The sequence below is a fragment of the Amblyomma americanum genome, chromosome 6 (assembly GCF_052857255.1).
Source record: "Amblyomma americanum isolate KBUSLIRL-KWMA chromosome 6, ASM5285725v1, whole genome shotgun sequence".
In the NCBI taxonomy this organism is placed as follows: domain Eukaryota; kingdom Metazoa; phylum Arthropoda; class Arachnida; order Ixodida; family Ixodidae; genus Amblyomma; species Amblyomma americanum.
Genome location: NC_135502.1, coordinates 72,884,996 through 72,903,025, shown reverse-complemented (window position 1 = coordinate 72,903,025; position 18,030 = coordinate 72,884,996). Strand labels below are relative to the sequence as shown.

Genomic DNA, 18,030 nt, shown 5'->3' with positions numbered 1-18,030 from the left:
ATAATAATAATAATAATAATAATTGGTTTTGGGGGAAAGGAAATGGCGCAGTATCTGTCTCATATATCTTTGGACACCTGAACCGCGCCGTAAGGGAAGGGATAAAGGAGGGAGTGAAAGAAGAAAGGAAGAATAGGTGCCGTAGTGGAGGGCTCCGGAATAATTTCGACCACCTGGGGATCTTTAACGTGCACTGACATCGCACAGCACACGGGCTGGTCATCCAGGGTGCCGCTGACAAGCGTTCACATTCACACACATTACATGGTTTAACTGTGCATGTCCATGTAATGTGTGTGAATGTAGGAATACCGCCACACTAGGGACATTTATCTGCGTCTAATGTTGGGTGAATGTGCTGTAGATGGTGGGGATTGTGGAAAGTGAGTTTTTGGATTCGGCTCAGGTGCTAGGAGTCCGCCGGGGAAAGTTGCTTATGTGGCGGGGGGCAGAGACACCTATTTAGGTGGAGGGTCCCTAGGCGGGTTGAAAAATGGGTTGAGAGGGAAGAGGTTACTGTCAGCTACATTAGCATATGATACGAACCTTGCTGTACTAACAATAATTTTTGATTTTAAAGAAAGAAAAAAGGAAAAAAGAAAGTAAGAAAGAAAGGAAGAAAGAAGGAAAGAAAGAAAGAAAGAAGGAAGGAAGGAAGGAATGAAGGAAGAAAGCAAGGAAGGAAGGAAGGAAAGAAAGAAAGAAGGAAGGAAAGAAAGAAAGAAAGAAGGAAAGAAAGAAAGAAAGAAAGAAAGAAAGAAAGAAAGAAAGAAAGAAAGAAAGAAAGAAAGAAAGAAAGAAAGAAAGAAAGAAAGAAAGAAAGAAAGAAAGAAAGAAAGAAAGAAAGAAAGAAAGAAAGAAAGAGAAAATCACAAACGAAAGACCTATAGCAACGTCAAGGGCCCGCTGACACCGTGTCGTCCCGACCGCAGGAAGAAGTGCGCGGCCATCTGCCTTTTCATTCCAGTAAGTACGGACACATCCCGCTTTACCATTACGCCCGAATTCTGCGGTGGTGCGGGGAAGAACGATGCGTGAAGGGGAAACGCTGGAAGGGCTTGACGATAAACGACTTTAGGCGGTGAAATGAACGAGCCTTCTGCTATGTAGTTTCTCTGGTAAAGGTTTCGAGTGTTCAATCAATAAGTAGGCACTGATTAAAGAGCAGTAAGCGCAGTAAGCTCATTTAGCCAGGAATTAGTTTGACATCATATTCATCATCATAATTAGCTGGTTTAAGTGCAATGCAAAAGAACAGTTCCGCTCAACCGCATCCAATATCCGTGAATGTCAGGCGTCATTCATGGATGTGTCCGTGAATGCCCTGGCGCCCGCTGCGAAAAGTAAAACTTACCAAAATTCATTATCCTGCCTGATCCAGCCTGAAGAACTTGTCTGCTTCCCTTGTCCAACCTGTCACTTGATGTGACCGTGGATTGCCTGGTGTGCAGTCTGATGGCGCGCTTACTGGTAATAGTTTCTCGGGAAACGTCCCTGGGAGGACTATAAATTAGAAATCCTGGCTCCTATTGTGAGGCTCTTTTGCTCATTTTGCCACGTGTCGTCATCAGTGCATTCTTTTAAAATAAGGCGAAACATTTGTTGTTGTTTTTGAAAAGCTGCTTTTCCGGAAGTTGGGGGCTCAGCTTGAAGCTACCGTGGCTGTGTACTCAATAAACAATAATCTAGCACTGAGTTGTCAATGCCCAGCAGGCCATGTCGAGTTTAACTCAAAAGCGATAAGTCCAAAAAGTCCCTTTTTAATTCCCCATGAGGATATCAAGGACTGGATCACACAAACGTTCTCAGTATCTGCGAGCGTTTACGAAGAAACGTTAGCTCATAGCATTAACTTTTGCGCGTTAAGAAACCCTAGTGTCTTCAGTATGCCCTTGATTGCAAAATCTTAGCGCAGCGCTCGGCATTAAAGCGTTCACAGAGGACCAATGATAATTTAGCTCAGACGAAATTCACAGAGCTGCTTATAAGCGATGCCTAGCACGAAAGGCGATAGATCGGCGTTTGGACCCTGTAGGAAGGGTATCGGTGAAATTCAGAGAGCTAAAAGTTTCTTTGTAACATATAACTTCAGAAGAAGCACTTCAATTTTCATTCGCTTGCGTTTGGTGATAGGGAAAAAACTGGCATAAAAGTACTGACGATAGGTGCGATGGGCGCATAAAAGAAAGGCAGAAGAAAGCCCAAGGCGACCCAGTATAGATTAAAAAATCACATAAGCACAAGGAATTTCAGGGCTTAAGGGCATCTTAAAGGTAACAAGACAAATGTAAAAGAAAGACTAGATGAAAAGCGCAGTTAAACACTTTCTACAGAAGAATAAAGACAACACAACAGAAACTTCATAATGGAGGTTAGCCTCCAGACTTAGCTAAGTCTGGTGTTAGAGTGAACAAGTGAGAGAAAAACCTCAGGGTGCTTGGCAACGTTTCGACAAGTGGACTTGTCTTCGCGCCCTGACGAAGACAAGTCCACTTGTCGAAACGTTGGCAATCACCGTGAGGTTTTCCCTCTCTTGCGCACTTTGAGATTCTCAAGTCTCTCTACCATGGACTCTGGTGCTAGTGTGCTCCCGGTTAAAATAAACAGAGAAAAATATATAAGTCAGCCGAAGAAGCCGCTCAGCAGGAGAAGCAAAAGATGCTGCTGCCAACGCAGTCATCCTTTCCTGGCAAGTGGCAAACTTCTCGCGACCGCTGCGACAGCAAATTCATTAAATTTGTACATCCGTCCCAGCATTGCCATAATTTCAATAGACACTCTATAGACTGCCTGCATACTCTTTACACCGCGGACTGTCAAAATAAATTGTTGCAAGGCAACCGACGCAAACGCCAGCTTTATCTATAGGAAAACGTGCAGGTTATCAACTTCATTATCATCATCCTCAACGTAACTACGTCCGCAGCAGGACAAATGTCGCTCCCATCGCCCTCCAGTTAAACCTGACGTGCGCCGCCAGAGGACACCTTATCGCAGGGCGAAATATAACCGGCGATTTCACGTCGCTTCTTCAACCGCACTAGATGGAGCTGCTGGGCTAACTTGGTGCTACTGAATCTTCCACCGAACCCCAGCCTCGTGCACAATGGGGTCTTGCACGGTGGTCCGTGATAGTGTTACCAGAGACCATTTGGGAGTCCACACCAGCTTGCAAAAACTGAAGCCTCCAGCCTCACAATTATGTGAGAAAATATATCCCCTCGCAAATATATCCTATCTCAAGCGCGTACTATAGTGGAAACACAAAAGAAAGGAAGAAAATATGGCGCTTCACGTGATGTCGTTGCAATTGAAGCAGTTTCGCTCTTGAATCAGCTCTCTGAGGGACCGGTGGCACCATGTTGACATTGATTGCAAATTGTTTTGGGGACTGGGATAGTGATGCAAAACTATCGAAAAATTTACTATCGATAGTATCGATAGTTTTTTTAAAGCTATCGATAGTATAAAAAAACTATCGACAGTGCTACTATCAATAGTAATATCGATAGTGTAAAAAGAACTATCGATAGTGCTACTATCGATAGACTATCGATAGTACTATCGCTAGTGAGACTATTGATAGTGAGACTGTCGACAGTCAGACTACCGATAGTTAGACTGTCGATAGTAAGGCAGAAGAAGAAACCCAGAGAATACAGGTTGAGGCCGATGAGCGCATCGCCCTGCAAAATTCTCAGTCGAGGTCGGCGAATGGTAGACAGAGCACCGCTGGTGAAGATGCCGATGGGTACATGCGATGAGGCTTAGACCCGGTCACTCAGTGCGCTGAAATTCTAAAGGGTCTAAACCTGCCCGATGATGTGGACGTACCGTTATGGTTCACCGAGGTAGAAAGCATGTTCGTTTCGTGAATGTGCCAGACGACAGTCGCGTGCACCTCGTCATGCCAGCGCTGACCGAACGGGTGAGGTACCTCCTGCAGGGACTAGGAGCCGAGGAACGCAATAGCTATGACGCGGTGAAGGCCGCTGTACTGAACGAGCTGAACCTGACCCCGGCACAGTACCTGGAGCGCTTTGAGAAGGCGCTCAGGGGAAAGACGAGACATGCATTCGCCTCCCGCACGCGCACATATACTTTGACTATTACCTCCCGCCCAGAAAGGCGGAAACAAAAGGAGAAATTCTTTCTGTAGTAGTAGCAGACGGCATGAAATCTGGCCTCAGCGCCGAAGGACTAGAGTACATCCGGCTGCGTGAGGGTAAGAAGGGCTTCACACCTAAGGAGCTCGCCGGCGAGCTCGACACATTTGAAGATGCGAAAGGTAGAGGTGCTGCTGTGCGACAACCGGTGACAGCACTCGAACGCACGAAGGAGCACGATGTGAACAACCAGGGAAAACGGAGCGGCTGCTTCGAATGGCCCGGAGTGAGTCACATCGCTAGTGAGTGTCCGCTCTCCGTGCAGACCGGCAACAGCAAGAAGGGCAGCGCCACCGGAAGGAGTGCGCGAAGTCACAGGGTGGCGATAGCAACCGAGGAAAGGAGCGAACCCTCCGAGACAGTTCGAAGTGATTATACAATGATCGCTGATATAAAAGCGCCGAGAACGAGCGTTAATTTGCGTCAGCTTTGGTAGCTGAGTGTGCAGCCCCTGTTGTTTCTGTGTATAGTTGTTTGTGTAGAGTTTTTCAAGTGTTATAAAAGTCCAGTTTCTTCGATCGTCTGTCTGTCATCGGTCGCCTGTAGTCTGGCTGTCGGCTACACGTCCAATTCCAAACAAGCGAGCACCTCGATGGAAGTGAGGTGCGCAAAAGGAAAAAAACCTTGTAACATACTAAGAATTTAGTTCAACATGGTGTCATTCATTCAGATTGATTTTTGGGAAAATATTTAACAAAAACGTGATAGAAACCCCGTAAAAGGAAATTGGATTTACCCATTAGTCGTGGCATTAAAGACTAAGGGCATCGGGGTGAATTTTTGGCTCGCTTCGTGCAAAGTTGGAGCCTGCGGCATGTGAATGGCACGGAAACTGTTCTTTACAAGTACCTATATATACATGGCTTGATGCATAACGGAAATATACTGTTGCACGTTTTTGAGCTGTGCGATATTTGTTTATTGAACTGTCGCACCCTCACTGCAGCATACTTGTCTAGAAGATGCGCGGTGATATCTACCTTGTGGAAATGTATGGCGATGCTTATCAAGCATTTCGTCGGCGGTGATGCTGTAAGCGCAGCAGCGGTTTATTGCTCAAACCTCGGAAGTATTTCCAATAGAACAACAGACACGAGGGACATCTTGATACAATAGCTAGATAAAAAAAAACTTGATTACAAGCAAAAAATCACAGACCACAGGAAGCAGTTCTACATAAACATATTTATTTATGTATCACAACGTGACGAAGGCACTCGATGGCATGACTAAGAATGCAACAAGACGACGCAAGAAGAAGAGCGAACGTTAATTGTTGTGGCTCATGATAGCATGGCACATGCACTGTGCAAGCCTACTGTATTTTTCTTCTACACGCCGAGCTGTGTACAATTTAACCAATTTTAAAGATAGCTGTCGGGGTTGTGACAGCTTGCCAGAGTTAAATAAAATGACTACCACTTTAAATTGAGAAGCAAAAGCGGGACAATTCACTTTAAAAGGTAACTGGGAGAGTTCGAATGTATTATCGATAGTGCCATCGATATTACTATCGATACGACTATCGATACCACAATCGATAGTTTTTTTTTACCGTTGATAGTTTGATAGTGACACAACTCTCGATTGTATCGATAGTACTATGATAGTCTTTCATCACTAGAATGGGACCAAGATTAATATATGAACTGGCTATGCCGATGTTGAATTATATGCATGTATTGCGTGATGCGTGTGGATTAATTATGTTTTCTCTATACGCTGAGCAAATGTGGTCGTCTTATACTATTTTTTTTATCTTTTCCTTTGCTGACTTAATAGCGTTATGCCGTTGTGTGAAGAGGAAGTCGGTATCTCTCAAGCTGTTCACAGAGCATTTCCCCTGGCTTCCCTTGCAACAACTTGTACCAAATAAACCTTCCAACCTGCAGATCTCTTGCAACAAAAATGAAGAACGGGATACGACAACCCTCACACCTATCGGTGACTTCGCGCAGAAAGGGGTATTGACCCATCCCGGTTACAGAGCGGCTTTGGTGTTTGGCTGCTGATACCAAGGTCGCGGGGACGAATCTCGGCCGAGGTGGCCGCATTTCAGTGGAGGCGAAATGAAAAGAAAAAAAAGCGCTCATGTGTTGTGCGTGGTCAGCGCATACTGAAGAACTCCAGGTGTTGTAAACAAATCCGCAGTCCTCTACTACGGCGTCGCTCATAGCCCATGTGTCGTTTCGGGACGTTTAACCTCGCAATTCGAGCTTTAGAATTTATAAAGAAATATTGAAAGCAAACCATCGAAATAATCACAGCAACTGAGAGCTAAGGAAAGTTGAATCGTTGCAGACGGCAAACTTGAAAACAACAATGCTTCGAACTCAGCCTTTGCTGCGACGTTAGAGAGACAAAATTACGAAAAAAACTCTTCTCAACAAGCTCAATCTCAGAATAGAATTTCTCGGCCTTATCTCACTGTCATCTATAATATACGCACTTTATTGCTCTAAGCTCATTCTGTTCCCATAAGTTTATTCACGCTCAAATTTCAAGATAAATTAAAATTGTACCGACAAACACGATAGGTATTTCAGTTTGCTCGAGGGTGGTGCTTTTACCTTCACTCTAAACCAGAAGCTTTTATTCAAAAGTGTATAAAATTAACTTAACTGCGCGGCTTACACTTCAAAAGGAACGGTTAGTTCGTAACAACACTAACTACCATAGTTAGTCCTTAAAGGAGTAATGGCTTCGCTTTAACGGACAAATTGCTGCGTCAGCACATTTAGTCCCCAAATGGACTAACTTGTGTAGCATGTTTAGCCATTTCTGGCTGATAGAGCACAACTGAGACACATACTCTATTTTTGTTTTCAAACAATAATTCAAGCAAATGGTGCAAGATTTCACGAATCACCTGTGGACCGCAGCATTCGTGATTTATTTAGCGATATTTTTTTTACGGGAAAAATACTACAATTCTTGGGGGCGACAGGAACTCGTCATTTCGAGGAGCGTTAACCCGAGAACACCAGCGAATGGCATCACAAGGAAGTATACAAAAGGAAAGAAAGCGAGGGGTTAAGACCGTCTGCGAGCCGAATAAGGAAAGTGCCCGCCATTTATGACGTATACATCCTCCTATTCTTCCGTCTTTGTCCATGAAGCGAGAAGTGTTTGGTCGAATAAATCGAGCAGAGCAGCTAGGTCCGGCGGGTGCCTCCTAACTTCTATATTGCATCTTCGCCACATGCACCCCATTCAGACAGGTCGCTTCCTGACGTTACAACGGAGGATCTCTCGCTACGTAGAATATTTATAGCTGGCGCTACACTTCTCAACCTCTTCATGACTTCCAGATTATTTTGGGGCAGGCGCACACGATCCCTTCACTCTCTCTCTCGACTATCGCACTCTCTTCCCACACACCGGTACCTCTCTGGCGTGGTTTCCCACGAAACTGGAAGAGCCGATGTTTAATAGCCCTTCGTACTGATCACACAGCCTCACAATCTTGCGAGTGGACCCCTTGCGCGTGCCCCTATCTCTCCTTTGTCTGTAGTAAGAGCCAAGAGCACTCTCTCCGCAGGTTCTTCGCAGATGTGATACGCTTGTTCTCATGAGTCAAACAAAAGCGCTAATATACCAAAACCACAACCGACGAAGAAGATAAACAGTTCCTGGGCCCACTCTCTCTGTCGAGGCACGAGCAGGTGAAGAGGAGGTGGCAGGAGAAACCAGCAGGCCCCTTTGGTGCCCGGAGCAGCAGCCTCGAGAGTGGAAAGTGGGAGAGGAGGGCGGAGGAAGCGGCGACTCCAGCAGCAGGACCCACGCGGTTCGCTCTTCGCTGGCAGCAGCGCCACTTCCGCCGCCGGCCGCAGGAGGGCGCCACAGGCCGCACCGTGCACGGCGCGCTGCCGCAGCTCGGCTCAATGGGCTCCGTGGCCGCGATCGGAGGAACAACAGCGCGCCGCCCGCTGCCGCCGCCGCTGGCATTCCAGCCATCCGTCCAGCGTTCCAGCTCCAGCCTCTCCGGTTCCCCGGCGGCGCTCTGACCCCGAGGCTCCCGGCGCTCCTCGACGCACCTCCCGGGGCAACCGGGCGCCTCGTCGCAGCTGACTCTGTTTTTGCGCGCCGCTTCGACGCGCGTTTCTCCCGGACCGGCGTCTCCGACTCAACCTCCGGACCGGCCCACGCGGCGACTGCTTGCTCCTCGCCCCGAGGACTCTGATTCTTCGAGGCGGCTGGCAGCTTCTCCGCGAGGAACAGTTTTGGACCGTGCGTGATTGCGCCTCACTTTTCGGCGCCTGCCTCAGCTGTCCTCTCCGGGCCGTTGCCTGTCTTTCGGCGCCTTCGTCGACCGTGTCCCTCCGTCGCGAGTGGGTGTGTTTGGAACGAGGGGAGTGTGAACGCGCGCGCTCCTCGACTACTGGTGGTTTCGAATCCCACACGCGCGCGCGCGCGCGCTAATATTATGGTGCTTTGTCCGACTGTTCACTGCGTGCTATCCGCGAAAGAAACGGCAGCGACGTGCCAGTGGCGACGCTGAGAGAAGTGCGTGACTCGGCTTGGATACTCGCCGCCGCCGGCGGGACATTCACGGAGGCGACACCGCCGACCATCGCCATGCAGTGCCGCAGGCCGCCTCTTCGCCGACTCAGGATCCGCGCGGGAACGCTGCTCCGCATCGTCGCCGGATGCCTGCTCCTCGCTAACACAGGTTGGTATACCTTGCACCCTGACCACATCCCGCGGGGAGAAAGTTGCGACTCAGTTCCACGCTGCCTTGTTGCTCTGAGTGCAGTAAGTGGCGGTTCGCACGAAACGGGAAAAAGATCGAAGGAAGAGCGAAGGGAGTTTTTATGCGTTCTCAGTCGATTTAAAAAATGCCGCATGCGTGCAGTTGCTCAGAGTGTAGCGGGCTCTGTTCGTTCGCTTCCAACCGTAAATTACAACACTGCTTCACGCCAGTCAGTGTGAAAATGCGAAAATTCCCCACCTCTAGCTCACATAAGCTGTTTAGGTTTCCTATCGTGTTTACATCGGACATATCTACAGCGAAATTTTAGTCAAATGAGAAACGTCGTAAGGGTTGCTCGAAGACCCGACTAATACAGATAGCCTATTTGCATATGCAAATAATCGGCCCGGGCGTGCGTACATGAGGAAGTTTGACGCGAAATCTTTCGGACAAAATGTCTGGATTGCGTTTGCAACGAATGCTCGCTCCTTCCAGTGAAAGCTATGGTGCGTGCGGAGTTGCCTATGTGCGCACTTCTCCGCACGACACCCGGGTGTGCAGGTGAGAGCGCGCTGCGCAGCGGCGCACTCTCGCTGTCAATGCGTGGGCGCGAACAAGATAGCTTTTAAACTGGCTTTTCACACTGTCTAACATGAGCAAGAAAATTGCAGTCACCTTTCGTTTAAACATGGTATAGTCGTCGACGGAAGTGTTTCTGCTGGTTTGTGCAGTCCAATGAGTAAAGCGACATAAATGCCCACTTCAGCAGTGCGCACCTGTTGACGTCGTAGGAGAATAAAAAGCGCCTTCTCCAAAGATTGCGCATTTGTGTGTATCTTTTTTGCTGGGTTTAAAGTATGCATGGCGCGCATTTAACACACTTCGCTCTACCGATTCATCAGACTTTCCAGTTCTGGTGGAAGTATTTTTAAAATATATATACCAGTCTATTAACTGTTATTATAGTAAAGCGTTCGTTGAGCCCCTTAAGTTCGCCTTCACTTTCTAAATGGTAATTTTCTTCAGTTTTCTGCACTCGATCCTCATTGCTTCGCAGCACTTTTGTAATGTATCTGTGTTGATTTGTTTGTGTCGCTTTACTTCTGCAAGACGCGGTGAACGATTATTAATTTTGCTTTCAGTTTTTACAGAAGCCCCACGATCACTGTGTAGGTTATTTTAACGCATTCTTGACTTTCAGCTTTGATAACCATTCTTTTTGCATTGCCGTGCTACGCATTCCTTTCCTGAAATACTTCGCATACCCGAACTGCCGCACTGTTTCGGAAAAGAGTTTCAAATCCATTCAGTGACCGAGCTTGACTAGGTTTTACCGCCGCTCAATAAAAACAGTTCCACAAAGTTAACCTCACTCTCCTGAGCTCTCCGGGCGTGAACTTCGTGCAAGCATTTCTGATTAAGTTTAGAATCCTTTAAAGTTTCGCTTACGCGTCTAATAACGTCATTTATAATGCTGTTTTCAGAATATTTTGCTTTTCCCCGAATACCTGAGAAAAAAAGAAATTTGGCTATATGGTTTCAGTTGACATACACACATCTTTCATGGAGGCAATAAAGGGGTTTTGAGATTTTTGAGGCTGTGAACGTTCTTCGCAGTGTGTCGAAGCCGACTGCTTGCTATTAACATTTTGTGTTGTACTAATAACGTAGTTATGATCATACCAACGGGAAGGTCCCTGCGCCAAGATTTGATTGGTTTCTTCTTGTCTCATTATTAGATTTGTAGCAGTGAATTAGTCGTATCAAGGCCAGCAAGTATAGGTGCTTACTGTCATTAGCTGTCGTTCATTTTCATTACTGGGGTGTAGCTGAGATTATCTGATTCAACGCCGTTCTAATATATGATTTCTTCGATGGTCATTATATTCTTCAGTTACTTCTTTCCACTTTGGTCACACCATCATGACTGCATTGTTTCCTAATGCCGTGTTCGTGAACTCCGAAAAGTGTCCTCTGACGTTTTGCAGAAAAAGCAAGTGCTTACGATGCTCTGGTTATTCGCTTATAAGAGCGTCTCCCGAACAGATTCATTGTATTACACAACTTCGTTCCCTAAAATAAACTTTAAAAAGCCCGATGACGCGCTCGTATGTACGTGGATTCATAAAGGAGAGCCAAGAAGTTTATCGCTTGTAAGTGCAACTTTATGTTGACTTAGATGTATTTGTATATTTTATTCCGTTTTCGCCCTGAACTTCTGTAGCAAAAGTGCACCGACAAAGCTTTCCTACTACCAGAACGTCCTGAATGGTGATTCAAGTGCACCATTGCTCACTGCTCCGCGTTTAGCATTTCGCGTCGCAGCATTGAGAGCTACTGTCGGGCCGCGATAAGGTGCTTGTTAACACTCGAAATGCAAGTTCGTTTCGATAAAAGCACCGGGTCCCAAAAACCCATGCACGCTCGCTTGTCAGGTCATTTGACCGCATTCCAATCGGTCTGCAGCGCCAGAGAGAAAAAGCCCATCAATCCGAGCAGGATAATCAGATGTCGTTTAGCGCATTTGCCATTGGCTCTTGCTCTCAAAGCCAGGAACTTGAAGAAGGGAAGGGGGGGGGGGGGAGAAGTAGAAAGGGAGGGAGTGAAAAAAAGGAAGAGGAGAGAGGGGAAAACGTTAGTCGTTGTGTCTCGTTAAAGATGGCAAATGCCCGCCTGTACTCGCCCGGCCTCGAGGCGTCCTCGGTTGCGAATCGAGATTCACTGCTTGCATTCCTTGTTTTGCGCGCTCTCGTTTCTTCGTTAGCCCTCGAAAAGGCACGCAGAGCGGCAGAAAGAATAAAGAAAAACAAACGAAAAATTCGCAAGCGACGAGGACGCGTCGCGGATGAAACGCCAAAGTCAAGCTCGCCGGGGAGGAGGGTGGCCTTCGCCGCGGGCGATTTGCGCCGCCGCCTCCCTCCCTGTGGGAAGAAAACGACGCATTGCGTTCACTCTGCGCCGAGCTGTGTCCGGAATTCGGCGCCCACAGCAACGTTCTAATTGGATCGTCACGTGACGAGAAGCGCCAAGAGGAAGAGAGGAGGATGCCGCGGAACCAGCCCAGCGCGCTTGCCTTCCCTGGCGAGTCGCCGTCCAGGGATCGCCCTCGGAGGTTACGGCTACCGGTCTTGGCGGCTTTTTCTTCTTCCGGAGAGAGCAGCACTAGCCCTCCACGCCGACGCCAGATGCCTCGACTCGAAGTGGAAGTTAAGGTTAACATCACGCAAAGGCACGCAACCTCCTCATCGAAAGATTCTCCCGGCTTAGCTGAGCTCAACGTGCTGTTTGGACTGTCCTTTTTTGCCATCTTTGATGCTTGCAGGCTTTATAGCCGCTCATATGTGTAATGAGCGGGCGGCTTCATACTTTAATTTGTTCTGCGACGCACTAAATCATAGGAGAATTACAAATGCATTTACTGCTGGCATCGTGCACGGCCACCTAGACGTGCTAATGCAATGGCTTCGGTGAGGGGGCGTATGAGTAATTATCCAGCGCATCGACCTGTGTGCACTTTCTATTTTCTTTTCCAAAAAAAAAAACAGAACCATCTTGAAAACAAATTTTCAATTTCCACAAACTGAACTGTCAACCAATGAAAAGAACATCACAGTTATTTTTTTTTAATTTTGCTTCATAAACCCACAATCGCTCCTCGGAGCATTGAAGTTCACTAAGTATTTCACTGTTGGATCGTGCGAGGTCCTCACCACGTGATCAGTATCATTTATTTGCTTTTGATTGCGTTTTTATTCCTCCACAAATTACCTATGATTGTCAGATGCTTTCTACAACGAACTTTTTTTTTCCTTTTTCTCGTCATTGCACCAGCTTCTCAACGCAGCACGTCATCAAACTTGCTCCAAATAACTCCCCGCATTTTCATCTACAATGCACCGGGTTATCTGTAGCCAGTTCGGGCCTATGTTAGCTTACTAGAGAATACATTCGCAAATCGGAGCCGCTGCGAAAAACCTTTCTTCTCCAGCAGCTCACCTTACCGTGAGACAAAAGACGTATGCTATACGCGTTGAAGCCTTAAGATTCCACGTCATGTGCGGATATAGGCTCCCGCCCTCTTTGTAAGGGAACCGGTCGCACGCACTCTTCGAGCAACGGGGATTTAAGCCAAGACAAACGACTACTTCGTCGTCCGCTCGGGGCCAAGCCGCGCGGCGGCGCATGCATTTCGGTCGATTAGTCTCTTATGGGAAAATGAATCTGGATGAGGCGAAGGACCCCTCGCAGCAGCGCCAGACTAGCGTGAGCCTTTTCGGGAAAGGAGAGATGCATTTCGCGGCGGATTTTTCGGTGCCGGCCGAGCGCCGCTTGGGCTGCGCGTGCAACGGCGCAGGTGTCTCGGGGAAAATCTCGCGCATTAATAGTGAACGTGTTTCGCCTCCTTCCCTCCCTTTCTCGGTCTGGTGATTATAACCGAAAAAAAAAAGTGTGCGACGTATTTATCAAGCCTCAATTTCTGTATTAGAGTCGCGGTGACTTGTGAGCCTCGTTAACGAAACTGTCAGTATCGGCTAACTAGTAAAACGTTAAAACAAAGAAATCAGAGAAGGAGGGAGGGAGAAAAGGGTCATGTCAGTCGCCATGCGGAGATAATAAATAGGCCGCGCGTAATAGAACCGCTGTTACTGGGTCGCAATGCTCGGTACACGCGTAGTCTCCCATCTTAGACATGCCTAAGACTTCGAGACTTTTAAGGAGTGTCCAATTGGATCCCTCAAGCCCGTTACACTTCTTTTTGTCAAGACGTCTCAAAACGCAGTAAAAAAACTGTTAGAGGCGACGCGAGGCCTGTTTATTGGATAGGCATTAAGGCACACACTGCGTGATTTAAGTTCAATGGTCGAAAAAATAATGACGTTTCAGGAGCGCTAGAACTTTTCTCGCAAGCGTTCCTGACACGCTCGCAAACAGCTGCGCAAGTTAGCATGGAATGCATATTATACTGTTTTAGCGAATGAAGCCGCACACAAACAAACAAATTTTGTGGGGTATTTCCGTCGGCGGTCCTCCGCAAAAGCGTAGAGCGTGTTTCATAGGATTCGAATTTAGACCCTAAGTTCTGATTGGACCGCGATGGTGTGGCTCCTGACTCCCTTCGCATGTTGCTCATTCGCGGATTCAGAGAGTTGCTCCGGATCGCTGATTGGAATACGCCTTTAGTGACGGCCGAGGCGAAGGGACTGGAAACAGGGGGGGGGGGGGGGGGGGGGCATTAGATTGCAGACCACATATGGCTGCTATTCCCGTCGCGTTGGGAGAAGCTTCATCTAGGGTTCCCATTGTTTTCCGACTTGGTCTCTCCCACATGTTACGTACCCATAAACACGAGCGCGCACATGCACGTCGAGACACAGATCCATAGAGGAGAGCGTATTCTGCGCGCCCATATGCTTCTGTTCGCACACGGTCGCTTCATTTGTCTTCCAGGCTTGTTTCTTTTCTCGTTTTCTTTCCTGCTCTTTTTCTGCGAGGGCAGTGATTCTGACGCACGATATTTCCAAGTCGGGGTACCGACATACAAGAAACTCCTTTCTTTTCCGCTTCACGGAGAGACAGCTAGAGATGAAAGGCGCTCAGCGCCTAGAGTTTTTTTTTTGTTTTTGCTTGACGCGTCCGTCGTCGGGGCAAACATTTCTCGAGAGGCAAGTACAGCGGCGGCGTCGTCGTCCTAATCGTCATTACTTTAAACAGAGCCCGCACACTCACTACGACGACGTCGAGGACCAAGAACAAGAAACGCTTGGCGCGGCTCCAGCGAGATCTCAAGAGCATCCCCCTCCGTCCGGCGCATCTTCCAGCAGCCTCTCCTCCTCCTGCCTCTCTCTCTCTCCCATTCTCTTCCTCCTCACCGCACGCCGAGGGACACCCGTCGTTTCCGGAGACGTAAATCTAATTTATTCCACCGATTCGTTCCCGCTTTTCAACCGGCCGTGCATTTCTACACACGCGTGCGCCGCGCCCGCTGTGTTTTGTACAGCGCCAGAAAACACAGCGCACACTTGTGCCTCGAGCCTTGCGCAGCGAGCAGCGTCTTATAAAAAGCCGGCAGCAAAATAAGCGCCGCAACCCTTCGCGCTTCGCTTGGTCGCTATTTATTTTATTTCGCGTATACCACCTAGCGAACACGTCAACGTTAAACCAATCCCCACGGGGAGCAAACCGTGGTAACCACTACTTTAGGAGCGAGATAGCGAAGAGTTCGAAGCTGCGCCTTGTTCTGGAATGCTTTTCGATGCGGTTAAATGAACGACACTTGTTAGGCGTCTCGTTTTCCTTTTCACTCGAGCTAGCTCTGTGCTTAGCTAAAACGAGTGCGCGACGCTCGTCGCGATCTTGTTTGTGTTGTCGTTTTCCAAACTGGACGAGAGTAATGCGCACGTAAGCAGGCACCGCCGTATTACGTTAAATCTATTCGAGAGCAAGAACTTCGTGTTCTGTCACCGAAAGTGAGCGCGAGTAAATTGCTTTTTTTTTATTCACGACACCTCAACAGATAGCGCTCAAATGTATAGTTCTTCTCATCAAGAAGTTCTCAACTTCTAACTCCGTTCAGAACTGATTTTTTTTTAATTTCTTGCTTGAAAGTTAAGCAAATAAGCGCCTAAATAAAACGAGACTTTTTGGAGCTATTTGCACTGCATGAAGGAAGAAAAAAAAATCACTACGAAGTGTCGAAATAGAAAAATGGTCTAGAGGCAGTCTATAGACTTCTTATGGACTGTATTGCCTTCCTACAGATATTTCTTTTTGTCTACTCATTGTCTATTGAGTGTCTATAGACAAAAGTCTACTAAAAGTGTATGGCCATAAATCTATAGATTGTCTATAGACTGTCCATAGGATTTTTACTGCCTGTAGAGTGTACTGTAGGGTTTGTATACAGACTTTATAGACAGAAGCCTGTGGACAGTCTATAGACAGGAGTCTATGGACAGTCTATAGACAGTCTATAGACTGTCTAACGAAGTTTTTGTAAAGGGAGAGCGCCTGGTGTAGCGCCTCCTGCCAGCACACCGTCTTCAAGCTCGTATAGACCTTAGTCGATTTTTATTCTCTCCTCTCGCGAAGGCGCCAAGGCTGTACAACTATCGAGCCACCAATGCCTTCCATATTTTAGCTGCCTATATATTGCCCCTGTCTGCGAGGGAAACGGCGCGTGCGATATCGGCCTGCGTAGACGTCTCCCAATCAATTATTCAAATCACGCCTCGCGGCTCTCGCCCCGAGCGTCTTCGGATGAGGCATCTTCGACGAGCAGCAGGGGGGGGGGGGGCGTCGCTCCACCAGGTCGATGGTCTTTACCGCGGCAGAAGTCGCACGCACGCCCCGCGTCCGGCGATGATCATGTCTTCCGAATCACGGAAGACATTATCATTTACTGCAATGCTCCCAACAGCGAATATGTACTTGACTGGGAGGGAGCATCTGACACGCGAACACAAATGCACAAATGCAAGATGAAATACAGGGGCGGTTTACTGCCGCTTGCACAGAGCGGTTTTCGCGTCTTCTAAGTTAATTCAGGCCCCCTCAACTAAGATCTCGTTTCGCTGCTTGCTTTTCAATTGTCATGTTAGTGCTTCATTTGACGTAGACAGTGCATGCTGATATCAGTGTGGCACTGGTCTAAAGTTTTTCCCAAGATGATGCGCACACAGTCTGGAAATGTGACGTAGATGGCATTTGCTCTTCCTTGAAATGCCTTCTTACTGAATTTATATGCAGATCGGGGCGTGAGCGTTTCATCCACTCGGTAAAAAAAAAAAGGTAGAAAGAAAAATAAATGACTCCGTCTCGCACCAATTCGGCGCCTCAAGCCGCCAAGCGAGTTTCAAAGTTCGTCCCAACACAGCGTCCGACGAAAACTTTTCATTGAATTTTCCCACGGTGTAACTCAGGTCTCGCGCTTATTTTTTTTTTCTCTCTCTCTCTCTGTCTAGTTTCTTTCACCGATCGCGACCTATCGGCCGGGGACCCGTACAGTTCGGCGCCGAAGCCGAATTGCCCTCGAACGCTTCAACACCTTTCGAACACACCAACGCACGAACACGGGTTCACGCGAAGGCGTGACGGCTGCAGACGGCGATCCGCACGCAGACAAAAACCTCTGCACGCATCTCAAATCTCGGCCAATACGACCACCGCGCAGGGCGACTACTGCCCCGGCATGCAATCACGGCACGCAGTCGCGTGACGGTACGCATGCATACAGGTAGGAGAGGCCATGCGCGACGCCGCCGCCAGACTCGACGCCGGCCCCCGCCCCCTCCGGTGTATGCATACCAACAACAACAACCCCCACCCTCTCTCCTCAACCATCCGCCGCCGTCTCTCCTCCTCCTCCTCCTCCTCCCTCGAGAGACGCTTATTACACGAAACCGCGCGCCCTCCCAACGCCGCCTCGCTCCGATGCATGGAACTCCCAATTTGTGACGGGGCATGAGGACGGGTGAGGCTCGGTGCCGCGACTGCCAAGCCCCGTTTACTGACTGGCGTCCCCGCGAGACTCGGCCGCCGGCTGCCGACGAGTTCCCTACTCGAGCTCCACTGACGGGGAGGGGGCCAAGTGAGGGAAGGGTTTGAAGGGAGCGAAGGTGAGCAGTTTTCCCGCACGTCCCATTCGTGGTTATAGCAGCAAAGACGCGACTGGCCGGGCAGCCCTTCTCGATCGCGACCCCTTGCTCCCCTCCCTCCCCGCACCCCTTTCACGAACCACAATTCCCGCAGGCCCCGCTATCAAGTGCACACCGCGCCGGTGGGCTCGTTCACTTCATTCCGGGGCCGGCCGCCATATAGACGCCGCGTATGTGTATACACATTGCCGCCGCTCTCTGGCTGGTGTGTGCCCATCCTTGGTCAACGTCGTGATCCTGAAAAAGTGGCAGGTCTGCGCGGAAAGACGGCTTTGATTCCGCTCTGTTCTCGCGAGTATCGCCATGCCCTCCGGTGGTCGTTTCTGCGGTGGTCCATGCAGGCGAGGGGGAGGAGTTGCATCGCGTACCTGCGCGCTCTGACAGAGACAAAAAAAAAATAGCGGAGGGCAGAATTCCGCAGATTCCGAGGAACAAACGCAAAATAAAAGGCCGTAGAACGAGTTGGAAATACCAATGGAGGCAGGTACGAAGAAATATATACGAATAGAGAAACGCC

General features: G+C 48.6%; 1 protein-coding gene across 1 annotated transcript in view; it reads left to right on the top strand.

The window, feature by feature from the left end:
* Positions 1 to 8,608: 8,608 nt before the first annotated feature.
* LOC144093690 (nephrin-like) overlaps positions 8,609 to 18,030 on the top strand; it is a 327,305-nt gene continuing 317,883 nt past the window's right edge. Inside the window, 1 exon segment of the mRNA XM_077627281.1 lies at positions 8,609 to 8,838. Within this exon segment, the coding sequence (XP_077483407.1) occupies positions 8,745 to 8,838 (94 nt within the window). The 5' untranslated portion in view covers positions 8,609 to 8,744.